The following is a 14,614-nucleotide window of genomic DNA, read 5'->3' on the forward strand; positions in this document are numbered from 1 at the left end:
CACCTCAGCGAAATACAGCGCCCACGCCGCCACGCGCCCCTTCCACCACCACAAAACCATCATTTCACTGCGAGCGGGTCACGCAGGACGGGCCCGGACGTCATTCTCTCAGGGACCTCGAAACCTCGTGGGATCGTAGCAGCGGCCACCTCTCTCCGGAGACAACCCCATCCCTCTCACCACTCTCCCTAGGCTGAGGGCTCCTCCCCTTCTCTCTCCCCCTACCGTCTCCGCGCGATCCCATCGCCTCACCGCCGCCGCCGCCGCCGCCATGGCGTTCCTCGCGAGGGCGCTCCGCCAGTCGAACTCGCGCCTGTCGTCGCGCTGCCCCGCCGTGGCCGCTTCCTGCCGCTGGATCTCCCCGACCGCCTCCGCGGGATCGCCGGAGGCCGGCGCGGCGGTGGCGCCGGCCGACCCAGAGCTGCCACCGCCGCGGGAGCCCGTGGGGGGCGCCCGAGTGGAGCTCCCGCCCAACCCGGAGGACGCGCTCGAGGTGTTCGTGGACGGGCACGCGGTGCGGATCCCCAAGGGGTTCACCGTGCTCCAGGCCTGCGAGGTCGCCGGCGTCGACATACCGCGCTTCTGCTACCACAGCCGACTCTCCATCGCCGGGAACTGCCGCATGTGCCTCGTCGAGGTCGAGAAATCGCCCAAGCCCGTCGCCTCCTGCGCCATGCCCGCGCTCCCAGGTCATCCACGGCCACCCATGTGCGCACGTAGCATTTCCTTGTTCCTGCGTGCTGTTTTGAGATTGAAAACTGGGTCGTGTCGATCTGCTTCTTTGGTCCATTACCTAGTGGTGTATGCCTCAATTGCTCAGATCCATTCAGTTCCTTGGCGTCTCAGCAATTTAGGGTTATGAGTAGATTTGATTGTTTGATTTCCCATGTCATTGGAAATGGTTGAAGAAACTAGAGACGTGACCTTGATTTAGTGGATTTTGGAGTACTCAGTGATCAATCTTGCTGGATTAGGGATGAAGATTAAGACAAACACTCCAGTGGCGAAGAAGGCAAGGGAGGGTGTCATGGAGTTCCTGCTGATGAACCATCCACTTGACTGCCCAATCTGCGATCAGGGTGGGGAGTGTGACCTCCAGGATCAGTCTATGGCATTTGGTGCTGACCGTGGTCGGTTCACTGAGATGAAGCGGTCAGTTGTTGACAAGAATTTGGGTCCTTTGGTTAAGACAGTGATGACCCGTTGCATCCAATGTACAAGGTGATGCCTTTTTTTTTCCTTCTTGGTAATATCTATTTACATCACTTCAGGTGGTTTCATTGTTATCCTGTTTGTCTATGTTGTGTTTTCTGCAACCGCCTCATTATTGACGCACTATATACAGGGTTAGTAACTGATCAGATCAATTTTAAAATATTTTCAACCTCTTGAGCCCAGCATTTTTATCTGATATATATATTCATGCTTCTATCTACTGGTTTCTAAATTTGCGTTGTAGAAAATTGTTCTAGCTACTTGTGCAAGCTCTGTACCTTGGCTGAGATGTATTGCTATTTTCGTTTTAATGTTGCAGGTGTGTCAGGTTTGCTACTGAGGTTGCTGGTGTTCAAGACCTTGGTATGTTAGGTCGTGGCAGTGGTGAAGAAATTGGAACATATGTTGAGAAGCTTATGACAAGTGAACTATCCGGAAATGTTATTGATATCTGCCCTGTTGGGGCTCTTACATCCAAGCCATTTGCATTTAAAGCTCGGAACTGGGAGCTGAAGGGCACCGAGACTATTGATGTTACTGATGCAGTAGGGTCAAACATAAGAGTTGACAGCAGAGGTCCTGAAGTTATGCGTATTGTTCCACGTCTCAATGAGGTTTGATTACTCCCCACTTCTCTTACAATTTTGACTCCTTTATGTTTGTTTTGTTGGTGATAGTCATGTGAGCTGACGCATCGTGGTGTATCGTAGAGTTCATTTAGTCTGCTATTCTATACCTTTGAGAAAACAAAGATTATGTTTAGCTAACATCACTTCCTGTTCCTTGCAGGACATCAATGAGGAATGGATATCTGACAAAACACGGTTTTGTTATGATGGTCTGAAGAGGCAAAGACTAAATGACCCAATGATCCGTGGTCCTGATGGCAGGTTCAAGGCCGTGACATGGCGTGATGCTCTTGCAGTTGTTGCTGAGGTTTTGCATCAAGTTAAACCAGAAGAAATTACTGGAGTTGCTGGAAAACTTTCTGATGCAGAATCCATGATGGCTCTGAAAGATTTTGTTAACAGAATGGGTTCAGATAAGGTCCTCTGCGAGGGAAATGGTCTAAATCCTCCAGCAGACCTGCGATCGAACTACCTAATGAATACAGGCATTGCTGGGCTTGAAAAGGCTGATGTCTTCCTTTTGGTTGGCACTCAGGTAGGATTATCCTCCTTGTGCTCATGGCTAATACCTAGTACCATTTTCTTGATTTATTTGCGTTCTCCGAAACACCATTATATTATACAATCACCAATGGTGTGGTGTCGCATGCTTTTGCAATAGCTGTGCAGTGCATATGAATTAAATTTCAGTTGATATTCTTGAAGTTTTCATCAATTTTGAAGCATAAACTTTTTTACATGTAATAGTCCATATTTGAAGTGTCACGCTTGTTCTATTCTTGAACTTTTTCGCTCCTCCTTATGCCTCCTTTAGTCATGTCTTGCCGATATGCAGTCTATTGTGAATATAATGTTATAATGACACGACCCTCTTTTGTGCCATGGAACAGCCAAGAGTGGAGGCAGCTATTGTTAATGCTAGGATTCGGAAGACCGTTAGAGCAACACAAGCAAAGGTGGGCTATATCGGCCCTCCTGCTGACTTTAACTATGACCATGAGCACCTTGGCACAGGACCACAGACCCTTGTTGAGGTTGCAGAGGGTCGGCATCCTTTCTGCTCGGTACTGCAATCTGCTAAAAACCCTGTCATCATTGCTGGAGCTGGATTATTTGAACGGGAGGACCAAGATGCCCTGTTCTCAACGATTGAGACTGTAGCCAAGAAGTTCAATGTGACGAGACCAGACTGGAATGGCCTTAATGTCCTACTGCTCCATGCTGCGCAAGCTGCAGCTCTTGATCTTGGCCTTGTTGCTAATCCTGCTGAGAGCATCAAGTCAGCGAAGTTCTTGTACCTGATGGGAGCTGATGATATAAGTCTAGACAAGCTTCCAGAAGATGCATTTGTTCTTTATCAGGGGCACCATGGTGACAAGGCTGTCTATAGGGCCAATGTTATTTTGCCATCTTCAGCATTCAGTGAGAAGGAAGGTACCTACGAGAACACCGAAGGTTGCACCCAGTGGACCATCCCAGCTGTTCCTACAGTTGGTGATGCTAGGGATGATTGGAAGATCATTCGTGCTCTTTCTGAGGTTGCTGGGGTTCAACTGCCTTACGACAGTCTGTCAGCTGTGAGGGATCGGATCAGCACAGTTGCACCTAATCTCATTCACGTAGATGAGAAAGAACCATGCACAATTTCTCCTGAGGTGAAGCCGCCAGTAAAGCAACAAGTGAGCTCAACCCCATTCAAAACCGTCATTGAGAACTTCTATATGACTGATGCAATCACACGAGCTTCAAAGATAATGGCCCAATGCAGTGCGACCTTATTGAAAAAGTGAGGTCTGTGTCCTTCAAGCCAATCATCGGCGAAGAGCATCTTAGTTCCCTTCTTTTTTCTTTGCTACGAGTCTCACCACCTGTAGCTTGCTTGGTTGGGAGGTTGGTGTATAATTTGGACTGCCTCTAGATTTTCAGAGCAGCAAAACTTGATAAGTGCATTTCTGTGTCATGTATGAGAAGCAGAGCATACTCAATAAGCTTGTCCATTTGAATCATACAACGGCTACAAGCAATGATTTTGCCTTTTCCAGATTTGATCCTTATACTTGGTTGTGAATGCTGCTTATGTAAGCTGGCAAAATAAATTGTTGGTAGGTTAAATTGCTAAAATGATTTAGCTTAAACTGATATACTTAGCTTCCTTTGTCGAATTTTACTGGTCCGTTCAAAGACTTGTCTTTCACCTGTTATCATTTGGTATGTCAAGCTGGCCTTATAATTAAGTATCCTTTTTGTTTTATAACAATAATTAACAGCTTTTACCTTTTATCCTGGTGGCAATGTATCTTGGAGACCCTAAAATTTCTTCACGTGGGTTTGCTACCCAAGACAACTCTAGAACTTATCATGTGTGACACTGGTACTACGCATTGAACTCGCATCTCCGCAACCAGGAAACTACCAATAGGGACAGCGCTCGAACCGTGCCTTATCTATCCAGCTGCCACCTCGCTCGCTCCACATCCAGCCGGCATGGTGCTGCACTGCGCCGCCACACTGACCATCTCTCCGCCCGCCGCCAGACCCTGCCGCCTCCACCACGGCGCCTGCGGAGCGCGCCCGCACCCGGCCGCTGCCCCAGCGCGCACTCTCGGTCTCGGGCACCTGCCCCGCCTCGTCAGCGGCGGCGGCGGCGATGCGCGCGCGGACAGAGCCGTCTGCCGCGTGAGGCGGCGGGTGCGGTACGAGGAGGACGAGGACGAGGAAGACGACGAGGAGTGGGGGCACAACGAGGACGTCGCGAGGATGGAGCGGTACACCGAGGACGCGCGCGACCAGGCGCTGCTGGTGAAGGCCCGGGTCGACGACGAGGTGGAGGTCGTGCTCGTCTTCAAGGTACCGAGCCAGGATGGGCAATGCCGCGGCTGCTGCAATGCGGCTGCCGCCGCCGGTTTCTAGTTTTCGGGCGCAGGCCGTGGTTCTCGTCGAGATGCTTTGATTCTGCTTGTTGCTTACGCGTGAGCGCACTGTGTAGCAGGGCTTCTCGTCGAGCTTGAGCGGGGGAACGGCGGCGGATCCGGCGAGGAGCATCCTGCCGGAGAGAGCGATCATACAGTCGGTGGACGTGGTGAAGGGGCCGTTTGACCCCAACAACATCGAGTACCTGGAGAAGGGGGTGGAATGGGACGACTTCAAGAGCCGCCTCCAATAGCAGGAAATTGTCCTTTTAAATTTTGTATGCTGCTGTCTAAGTTAATCGAGAAAAATATGATCATCTCCTGTCATTTTCAACTGTTGTTCAATTCAAATGCATCAAAGAGATCGGCCGAGGCAGTAAAAATCAACAAAAGAATACATCTATACTCGATGGGACCCTACAGATCAGGTCATCCATAATAATCGTATTAAAGGCCAAGACGGCCAATGAAGAATGTCTGACAAACAAAGAACACTCGCGTTTGAAAACTGTGTACAACCCCCCCCCCCCCCCCCCCCCAAAATAAAGTTCAGATATGAAAAGAATCGAGCATTCTACTGCAATCACACATGTGCCGCGGTTGTACATTCTATGTTCCCGCTGTGGCTGTCACTATCCGATCATTTCCATGCAACCGAGTCGATCTCGTTCCTTGCAGATTTGTACAGCTCCAGCCTCTTCACCAAGGTGTCCCTCTTCTCCATCAAAGCCGGATCCTCATCCAACATTGCGCTGAGCTGTTTCTTCTGTATCATGAAAAAGCAAAGCAAATAAGGGATCGACAACCGCTATTATTGTCCAAGTTATTTGAATCACTTGCAGTGCTGGAGTAATCTGGAATATGCACAAATCTTCCAAGAATCATTGCTAATCGATCTAGACAAGATTAACAAAAAGAGTAAAATGCACTGGGGTCCTTAAACTAGTTGACTTGTTCTGTTTAGGTCCATGAACTTCGAAAATGCATTTATAGGTCCACAATCTATTCAAGTGTGTCATCTAGGTCCAAAATATCTCTGACCACCATTGACTGCCTACGTGGACAGCCACGTCCGATCCAACGGGGCCGCCTCCCCCATCCTTTCATCTCCTTTGCTCCCGCACCGCCGGGCCGCTGCAGCCCCGCTGCTCGGCTCCCTCCCTGCGCCTCGGCCATGGGCGCCCTGCTCCCTCCCCGCGCCGGCCATGGGTGCGCCCCTCCTCCCTTCCTCCTCCGGCCTCAGCTCCATGCTGCCGCAGCCTCTCCCCTCCTCCCTCGCCGCGCCGCCCTGGTCCTCCTCCTCCTCCCTCCTTCCTCCTCCGGCCCCACCGCCGGCCGGATCCGCGCGCGGCGCGGCGTTGCCCCGCCCCCGGCAGCGCGGACCGAGCTCGGGCCGTCTCTCTGGCCGCCGGCCATGGCGGGTCATGGCGCGGCCATGGCAACGGCGGCCCCTCCTCCCTCCCTCTCCCTCTCCCTCCTCCCTCCCTCCCTCCCTCCCTCTCCCTCTCCCTCTCCCTCTCCCTCCCTCTCCCTCCCGCTCGAGCTCACGGGGGGGGGGGGGGGGGGGGCAGAGCAGGGCGCCGCCGCGGCCCCTGCTCCGTGGCGAGCAGGGCCGGGCACGCGCGGCGGGCGAGCGTCCTCCCTGCTCACGCAGAGCAGTGAGCCGCGCCGCCCCTCCCCACCTCGAGCTGGCCCACGCGCTGGCACCGGCGGTGCGGAGGAGGTGCGAAAGACGGCGGTGTCAAGGAGGCGGCGGCGGGCCTCCCTCTGCTCGAGCCCGCCGTGATAGCAGCGAGGGGGCGCGCCCGTCGCAGGCCGCCGAGCCGCGAGGAGGGGCGCCGGCCAAGGCAGGAGGTGGCGCCACCGGATCCCCGCCGAGGAGGTAGGAGCGCTGGATCCCGCAGGATCCTGTCCGCGCCGCCCTCCCCGCCGCCCTCTGCGAACGCCATCCGCGCAAGCCGCTCGCTCGAGGAGCCAAGCCGCCGGGGGGCAGGAGCGGGCACCGCGAGCTCCGCCGCCGGGGGCAGGGGCTAGCGCCAGCCCGCGCATGCGCGGAGCTCCGCCTCGCCGCCGTGGTCACCCCACCGCGCACCCGCGCGCCATGGCCGCCGTCCCGCCGCCGCACAGCGGCTCGCGCAGGTCGGGGGAGGAAGAAGAAGGGAGGAGGCCGACATAGGGGCCCCACATGTAAGGATCCACATCACCGCACAGTCAACCTGCCACTGCCACATCAGCTTCTAGGGTATGACGTGGCTGAATTGGACCTAGATGACACACTTGAATAGATTGTGGACCTATAAATGCATTTTCGAAGTTCATGGACCTAAACAGAACAGACCAACTAGTTTAAGGACCCCAGTGCATTTTACTCTAACAAAAATGAGGGAACAGAACAGTGGTAACTATCTGGTTCTCTGAACCCTGTGAGCAAGAACAAGCATCAGTAAGAACAAGTTCACAAGCTAGATGAGAAACCAGGGGTGACAAATATCAAATTCAACAAAATTGATGTTTAAAAAATTCATAATGCATGCCACACCAGTGTGACCTTATAAAACAATAAAATGACGAATAATAAACAGTGACCCACCCTTTCTTTTCAGTCAGTTAAACTGTGATTTAACTACAAACACGTGCACCTATCTTTTAATTGGATGCAAATAATATAATTAGTCAACGTAAGCATACCTCCTTGCTTCCCACATGTGCATAGAAACGGTTAAGCAAATTTCTTTTTGCCTCTTTCACTTGACAATGTACAATGGCTTTCGGGATTGTGTTCCTCAACGTCTCACAGACCATGTTAATATAAGATGACACATTCGATCCTGACAAAATAAAACAACGATGAAGCGAAAATTAGTGGCACATCATAATGGACTCTATTCACATGGTTATTATCATTGGCGGTGAATATCAACACAAAGCATGCAACTAATGCAGAGCAACAGCATCAGACCATGGCCCTGCAAAGAAAAAAATGCAAAATGCCACAGATTGCTCACTAGCTAATAACCAACTTGTATGGCACCACGGCTGTTTGTTAAGGGTCACATTATTCAATCTGCCTACCATGATTGTGTCAACCTAATAAAGACTTCCTATAATTTAATCTTACGCTTCTTGTGTTGTATAAATATCAAAAAATGGTGGTGCATTTTTGTAAATCAGATGTCATTTTTCCACAAAGAGAGCAAGGAAGGTGAATTTACCAATTCTTCTGAGATGATTGTCCTGATACCTATCACTCACTGGAGTGTTCTTATCAGCTGCTTTCTCTGGTTCAGTAGGAAGTTTACGGAAAAACTCTACTGTTAGGTAGCTGGCTTCCATCTCAACTAGACGAAGAACAGTCTTTTGACCATCCTCACGGAATCTTTCCAAGCTTTCATTTGCAGCAGCAGCTATGTCCGATTGAAGTGTTGGGAATCGCTTCAACTCCTGTGATATCCAAGATTCTGATTGATCAGTAAGAAGAAACAGTAAGACAGAAGAGAAAGAAAGAAAGGAAGGAACAAGAAGGCACTAACCTCTGTTGCTGCAATCGATCTCCGAACAAGCTCCTTCAAGACCAAATGGACCTGCAAATACGAGAACATCATTAACCACATAGTGAACAAGATCCTGTGAAATATGGCTTAAATGCAATTCAAGTGACAAACAAAACACGGCTGCATAATGTAAAATGTATACATACATGTAGGATATGAGTTACTAAACATATTCACATACTAATGCATCAACTATTGAAACATGAACTAAAACATATTAAAAGGAGCCATGTGTCAACAGAGAAGACATACCGCATCAACAGAAGCTTCAGCTGGACCCTTAAAGTAGCTTAGAGAACTATCTATGAGCCTTCTGTATCCTTGCTCAGGGGCAATCAAGTGGGGCTGGTAACCATCAGCCTCTGAAATAACTTTCCTAACATTTTGCATTGAAAGATGCCGGTCAAATGGAAGCTTTTTCAGTGCTGCAGGTAACTGGTTGTCAAAGACACCATAAATCCGATCTCCACCTGGCCGACTGAAAAGAAGGGGAGTAATGATTAAGCATAAATTATCAAAAACCAATCCTTAAAAAATGCTTCTACTATCTTAACAATACATATAATTATGATAATTTGTCAACATATATTGGCAATGATTATGGAAGGCACAAGCACATTAGGGAAAAGGTCAGTTGAATATCTTACCCGCCATCTAAGTGCTCTTTGAAAACACGATCAAATGCACGACACATATCCAATATCGTGTACAACTGAGCCTGCAGATTATGCGAACTTTATGAGAGAAAAGACAACATAAATAAGGTTTAGAAACATATAATGCACAGTGTTTTCGTATTCATCCCTGCAAATAAACAATGCAGGTTGCACCACAAACTACCAAGAATGCTTATGCTTAATTCTCACAGCAACCTAACACAAATGAAAAATACAAAATACAGCTATTCTTACCCCAGCATCACCACCAATTGGCCTACCAAGTTTATCCAACTGGGCTTCTATTTCATCAATTGTTTTGTTAATCATGGCTATAATACTTGGAATTTTCGCTCTGATCACAGCCTCTAAATGCTGCATAAATAAATGAAAATACATCAGCACTCAAGCATGTCATTCAAAAGTTTATGGTTGAAGCGTACCACAGAAGAAAGATGGCCTCACCTGTGACAGAAGCTTGGCAAGATACTCTGCGCCCATTTTATGCGCCAAGTGTCCATATTCAGGACTGCTCTCAAAGTATTCTTTTTCTTTGCGTCTTGCTGAAAGCATGTCAACATTCTTGTTGATATCAGCTTGTGAGCGGTTGACAATTCCCACCCAGGGGTGTTGTAAGCGATACTGCCTCCCTTCAAGTACCTAGGATTACATAGAGAAAGGAATTCGTTTTAGTGATATGTACTTGAAGCATGCATTAAGAAAAATTGAAAAGTGTCATACATCAACAGCATTGGTACCCTTGTCCATCAAATCAAGCTTTGTTAAGACTCCAAAAGTCCTGTCACCTTAAGATGTTAAGAAGAAAATGATGTTAATATATATGACTGGAATTCCACAGATAAATAGGTAGGCTAACAAAATGATTTATCGATATCCTATCTAATGGAAAGTTAGATGTCAAACGTTTGATCTAGATACTGCACCTGAAGGATCAACATCCCTAGCAAGCTTGATGGCGTCTGATGTTGCTATATCTTGGTTAGCTGGGGAGATGGCCAAGATGATGCAATTTGGCTGAAATATCCAAAAAAAAAACATGAGTAAAAAAAGGGTTTTAAACGTGATCAAAGCATCTTTAGCAACATGTAATATAGATAGCTAATCTATCTAGATACAAAACTAGAGTGAGAAATATTATCTGTATCTGTGATGCTCAGATCAAGGGGAAAAGTGTCGCAGAAGATTCAATGAAGTCCAAGTAACTCAAGCAAACATCACATTGTAGTAATTAGCAAGTAACAAAGATGATTTTCTTTACCTTGTCAACATAAGATCGAACCATGTTTTCAATATCTTGAACAATAGACTCTGCTTGCCCCTCTGTAGTAAAATGTTCCAGGTGTCAGAAGTTAAATAAAAGAAGGGTACAGTAACAAAAAACAAAGCAACTAATTCATCAATTATGGCATTACCTACAGCGACCTTTGTCAGTCCAGGGAGATCAATTAGTGTCAAGTTAACAACTGCAAACACATGTATGGCAAATTAATCTACAGATAATTCAAATAATAAGAAACATAAATGTACTCACTGCATATAAAACTTCAAATAACGTAGTAAAGCTTGTGCACCGAGAATGTGCAAGTTACAAGTTTTTGTTACTTGTGCTTCATGGATAGGAACCAGAACACATATGTGGCTATTACTGTGACTAAACCTTGAATAGAAGACAGGGCACAGGGCACACTCCTTTTAACAATCACGACAAATAAAAATCAGAGTCATTTAATCTTAAAATCCCAATACATTTAAAATTTCAAGTGTTCTTTATCATTAGGCCCTGAGTAAAGTTAAATCATAAAATCTTAATGCACAGATGAGTCATCTTGTATTCTTGTTACTATCTCACGCCATTGGTCCAAACTGACTTGTGTGCAGGTGTTCCCAAAAGAATAATAAACAAGAACAAACTAAACTATTTCAAAGTAGACTATTGCGTATGCCAATTCACATGAAAACCTACAATATTTAAAGGTTTTACTGGGAGAACAAAATCAATAAAATCCTAAAGTAGAGATTAGTTGGATCTAAGACCAATGTTGGAAAGTCCAAATTCATCATGTTCACCATGCATCAATACTTCAAAAATCAGAACAAGCATCAACACTTACCATGTGGTGAATATATACTCAATTGGATGGGAACATTTGAAATAGCCTTAGTTTTCCCAGTTATGCGATCTGTTTCATCAGCAATCTCTTTCCTCACAGCAGCTGCAATTATATGGAAATTAAAAAATAGTTCAACTAAACATATCCAGCAAATATACAAAAACAGAAAAAGTATTTCAATAACAAATGTTATTTAACATCTCATTAATAAAATATAGATATAGATGGATATAATAACTATCAGAATGCCATTCTAGACAATAGAAAACATCGCAGAAATTTATAGCTGAAATCAATACAACTGCAAGCAAATATATCAAGGATCCATCAATGAACTGGTTCTCAGTTATTTCTTTCATGAACTAATCACAATTAGTTCCTTTCACACATGACATTTCTCACTTTTTTAAACACAATTTGTTGTGGCGTCGGATAGAAACTCAGTGCAAGAGTAAAAGAGCATGTAAAGTTCATTTACGGAAAGCAAAGCTACTAAAGTGAAAGCACGGTACAAACTTCAAATATATTGTGACTTATATGCAGTGCAAATATTTCCTAAATGTGTTGCAGTATACATCACATCGGCGGTCCTGGTCAGTATAGCACTATAGTTTCAAAAGGCAACTCCTAATATGCCCTCTGCTCTCAAATGACATGCTAGTGATTAGTCGGAACATGTAACGTAAATGGCGCCATACATTGTTTAACTCTGTGGTATCAATTTCATTCAATTTTGGTAAGACATATGATGCAATCTGTTTCCATCTTAATTGACCATAATTGAAATGAACCTTCCCAAGAGGCAGACAGGCTCTTAGTATATCACTAACACTAACAATTAGAAGTAAGTGAATGAAACAAGCAGCTGTGAACTGTGGTAAATAAACACAAACCGGTCGCCTTACCAAAGTCAGTGAACCGCTTCCTCGGGGCGTGGAGGAACTCAGCATACTCCTGCCCACCATCGGTCTTGTGCAGCTGCAGCACTAGAGGCCGCCTCGTCACAATACCTAATCAAAACCCAAATTCAATCATCAGACGCCCAAGCCGATCCAAATCAAAGAGGACGCGCGCGATCCAGCCACAGCATTACCAGATCCACGAGGCAGGAAGTCCCTCCCCACTATGCTCTCGAGCACCGACGACTTCCCGGAACTCTGGAGGCATCATCAGGAGAGGATTTAAAAAAAATGACAAACAAACCGTGAGCGAGCGCGCTGGCTAGATCTATGGAGGGGTCGAGTGGATCTGGAAGCGAAGGCAGCAGGCTCGGCGGCGCGTACCTGCCCACCGACGACAGCGACGGAGGGGAGCGCCTCCCAGAGCGAGCCCTCGCCGCCGCCGCCGTGATCTCCGAGGACGGTGCACGCGCGCTGGATCCGGTTCACCAGCCCGATCAGGCTCCCCATGGTCGCCATCCTGGGCGAGGCCGCACGCGATGGTCCGCCACGCGGCTCTGCGTCAGGCTGCGGCGGTTCGTCGGCGGCGGCGAGCAGCGGGAGGCGGTGGGATCTAACGAGTGGGAAGAGCGGAGAGAATCGCAGCGACAGATTTTAAAAGCGAGCCTGTAGTTTTGCTTGCGAGGTGGTGGTGGTGGCGGTCGGCACGCGGGAGGATGGGTTTGCGTGGACGCGGCGTTCGAGCGCCGGTGCGGGTGAGCTGAGCCCCTGCGGGTGGGGATACGAGAACTGTGGGGTCATGATGGCAGTGGAAGAGTTTGTACGACGGATCGCCAGCCGTCCTGCTGGTATGGACGTTTGAACGCGCGGCGGACGTGCGGGTTGGATGGGCTCGAATGGACCGGGCCTATGGATCGGGAACCGTTGGTGGATCGGCTGGCTTAGGCTTTCTCAAACCATTCCCCATCCCACTCCCCCCAAACGTACTATTTACTATATTTTACTATCTCTCTCCAAAAGATTCCTCTCCCTATAACTCCTTCTCTCCAACCATTCCCCCTATATCTATTCCCCCTATATACTATCACTCCTTAACTAACTATTTATTTAACGTTTTTGAATTTAAAAAAAATCATACAGTATTTGTACTGTCATAATACACATTATCATCGTGTTACGGGAATCAAACGGAATTAATATCGCAAAGAAACGGTGTGATTAAAGATATAGGGGGAGTTTCAACTCCCCCCATGTGTGGGGGGAGTTTCATCTCTCCCCCTACGCAGGGGGCGCTTTAGGGGGAGCTGTTGGAGCGCTGCTCCCCCCCCCCAAAGCCCCCTACGTAGGGTGGGGGGAGCTGTCCGGTGATCCGATCCAACGATTTCCCCCAAAGCTCCCCCTATATATGGGGGGAGTTGAAACTCTCTCTATATATAGAGTGAGTTTCAACTCCCCCTATATCTCTAATCACACCGTTTCTTCATGATATTAATCTCATTTGAGCCCCGTAACATGATGATAGTGCGTATTATGACAGTACAAATACTGTATGATTTTTTTAAAATTCAAAAATGATAAACTAATAGTTAGTTAATGAGTGATAGTATATAGAGGGAATAGATATGGGGGGAATGGTTGGAGAGGAGTTATAGAGGAAGGAATTTTTTGGAGGGAGGTAGTAAAATATAGTAAATAGTACGTTTGGGGGGAGTTGGATGGGGGGAATGGTTGGAGATAGCCTAAGGGCACCCGCAGTGGGAGGTAGTAAGGGGTAGCAGGAGCTTCAAACGGGTAAGGTCTTGCTGAGATCTTTACCCATAAACGCAGAAAATGTCATATCGAATGTTTTGACACATGTATGGAGTACTAAATGAAATCTATTTATAAAACTTTTTACATGGATGGGCTGTAAATCGCGAGACGAATCTAATGAGCCTACTTAATTCATGATTTGCAACAGCGATGCTACAGTAACCATCCGCTAATTATTGATTAATCATGGATTAATTAGTATCATTAGATTCGTCTCACGATTTACAACCCATCTGTGCAAAAAAATTTATAAATAAACTTCATTTAGTACTTCAAATTAGCAAGATTTCAACGCAAATTTTTTTTGCGTTGGAACTAAACACGGCCTAAGATACATTGTGGAGATGGTAGGAGGAGCAGGTATTAGTTCTGACCGGTAGGAGCACTACTACCGGGTACTAGCAAATAAAAAAAATTTGTTTCTGACATCACGTCCGCTCCCGGGCCAGACAACAGAGAAGTCTGCTCTCACATGAGCCTGGATTGTTATTGCGCGGCCCAACTTAAACGGAGTATACATTGTGTGCATATTTGGATCAGTGCTATCATCTGCTGCTGGTCTCACCTTCCTACCACTTATGCCGGATGTATATTGCGGGCTGCTCTAAAAAAATGTTTCAAAATAAACAGCTATTCTTAACGTGGCCTAGTTTGGGAGCTTGATTCCCAGCGGGGATCCCGGCCTTTTCCCCGGGTAGGACGGGGGGCTCCTATACCCCTTCCGGAAGATAGATAACAGACTATCTATAAAGCCCAAAGCCCATTATCGTTGGTGTCGCGGCCCATCAGAGGCAGTCATGTGCTGCGTTGT

At 47.2% G+C, this 14,614-nt stretch overlaps 3 protein-coding genes across 4 annotated transcripts; 2 read left to right on the forward strand and 1 right to left on the reverse strand.

Annotated features, from left to right (window-relative positions):
* Positions 1-80: 80 nt before the first annotated feature.
* LOC120691200 (NADH dehydrogenase [ubiquinone] iron-sulfur protein 1, mitochondrial-like) lies at positions 81-3,887 on the forward strand. The gene is made up of 5 exons (XM_039974216.1): positions 81-689; positions 975-1,221; positions 1,535-1,829; positions 2,005-2,379; positions 2,735-3,887. Exons 1-5 carry the CDS (start codon positions 272-274, stop codon positions 3,632-3,634), a joined length of 2,235 nt encoding a protein of 744 aa, XP_039830150.1. The 5' UTR covers positions 81-271; the 3' UTR covers positions 3,635-3,887.
* Positions 3,888-4,245: 358 nt separating this feature from the next.
* On the forward strand, positions 4,246-5,087 carry LOC120691203. Its single transcript, XM_039974220.1, has 2 exons — positions 4,246-4,691; positions 4,834-5,087. Exons 1-2 carry the CDS (start codon positions 4,329-4,331, stop codon positions 5,005-5,007), a joined length of 537 nt encoding a protein of 178 aa, XP_039830154.1. The 5' UTR covers positions 4,246-4,328; the 3' UTR covers positions 5,008-5,087.
* Positions 5,088-5,130: 43 nt separating this feature from the next.
* On the reverse strand, positions 5,131-12,643 carry LOC120691201 (dynamin-related protein 1C-like). 2 transcript variants are annotated; one of them, XM_039974217.1, is made up of 17 exons: positions 12,376-12,643; positions 12,186-12,249; positions 11,998-12,102; positions 11,093-11,194; positions 10,394-10,444; positions 10,240-10,301; positions 9,905-9,995; positions 9,702-9,766; positions 9,426-9,620; positions 9,216-9,335; positions 8,952-9,022; positions 8,557-8,782; positions 8,284-8,334; positions 7,966-8,194; positions 7,442-7,581; positions 5,316-5,519; positions 5,131-5,257 (listed from the first exon to the last, which is right to left on the reverse strand). In XM_039974217.1, the coding sequence occupies exons 1-16, from the start codon at positions 12,508-12,510 to the stop codon at positions 5,394-5,396; spliced, it is 1,833 nt and encodes a 610-aa protein (XP_039830151.1). In that variant the 5' UTR covers positions 12,511-12,643; the 3' UTR covers positions 5,131-5,257; positions 5,316-5,393. The 2 variants fall into 2 exon arrangements, with proteins under 2 accessions (XP_039830151.1, XP_039830153.1); XM_039974219.1 differs by having other exon boundaries at positions 5,131-5,261; positions 5,302-5,519.
* Positions 12,644-14,614: the final 1,971 nt, after the last annotated feature.

The sequence above is a fragment of the Panicum virgatum genome, chromosome 9N (assembly GCF_016808335.1).
Source record: "Panicum virgatum strain AP13 chromosome 9N, P.virgatum_v5, whole genome shotgun sequence".
Lineage (NCBI taxonomy): Eukaryota > Viridiplantae > Streptophyta > Magnoliopsida > Poales > Poaceae > Panicum > Panicum virgatum.

Bases quoted from the DNA above. Each gene is read 5' to 3' on its own strand.
- LOC120691200 (XM_039974216.1), top strand. From the start codon at position 272: ATGGCGTTCCTCGCGAGGGCGCTCCGCCAGTCGAACTCGCGCCTGTCG. The intron at 1,222-1,534 runs GTGATGCCTTTT...TTAATGTTGCAG, and splicing joins CGTTGCATCCAATGTACAAG to GTGTGTCAGGTTTGCTACTG. The intron at 2,380-2,734 runs GTAGGATTATCC...GCCATGGAACAG, and splicing joins TCCTTTTGGTTGGCACTCAG to CCAAGAGTGGAGGCAGCTAT.
- LOC120691203 (XM_039974220.1), top strand. From the start codon at position 4,329: ATGGTGCTGCACTGCGCCGCCACACTGACCATCTCTCCGCCCGCCGCC. The intron at 4,692-4,833 runs GTACCGAGCCAG...ACTGTGTAGCAG, and splicing joins AGGTCGTGCTCGTCTTCAAG to GGCTTCTCGTCGAGCTTGAG.
- LOC120691201 (XM_039974217.1), bottom strand. From the start codon at position 12,510: ATGGCGACCATGGGGAGCCTGATCGGGCTGGTGAACCGGATCCAGCGC. The intron at 9,023-9,215 runs GTAAGAATAGCT...CATAATCTGCAG, and splicing joins CAATTGGTGGTGATGCTGGG to GCTCAGTTGTACACGATATT. The intron at 7,582-7,965 runs GTAAATTCACCT...TTATTTTGTCAG, and splicing joins CAATCATCTCAGAAGAATTG to GATCGAATGTGTCATCTTAT.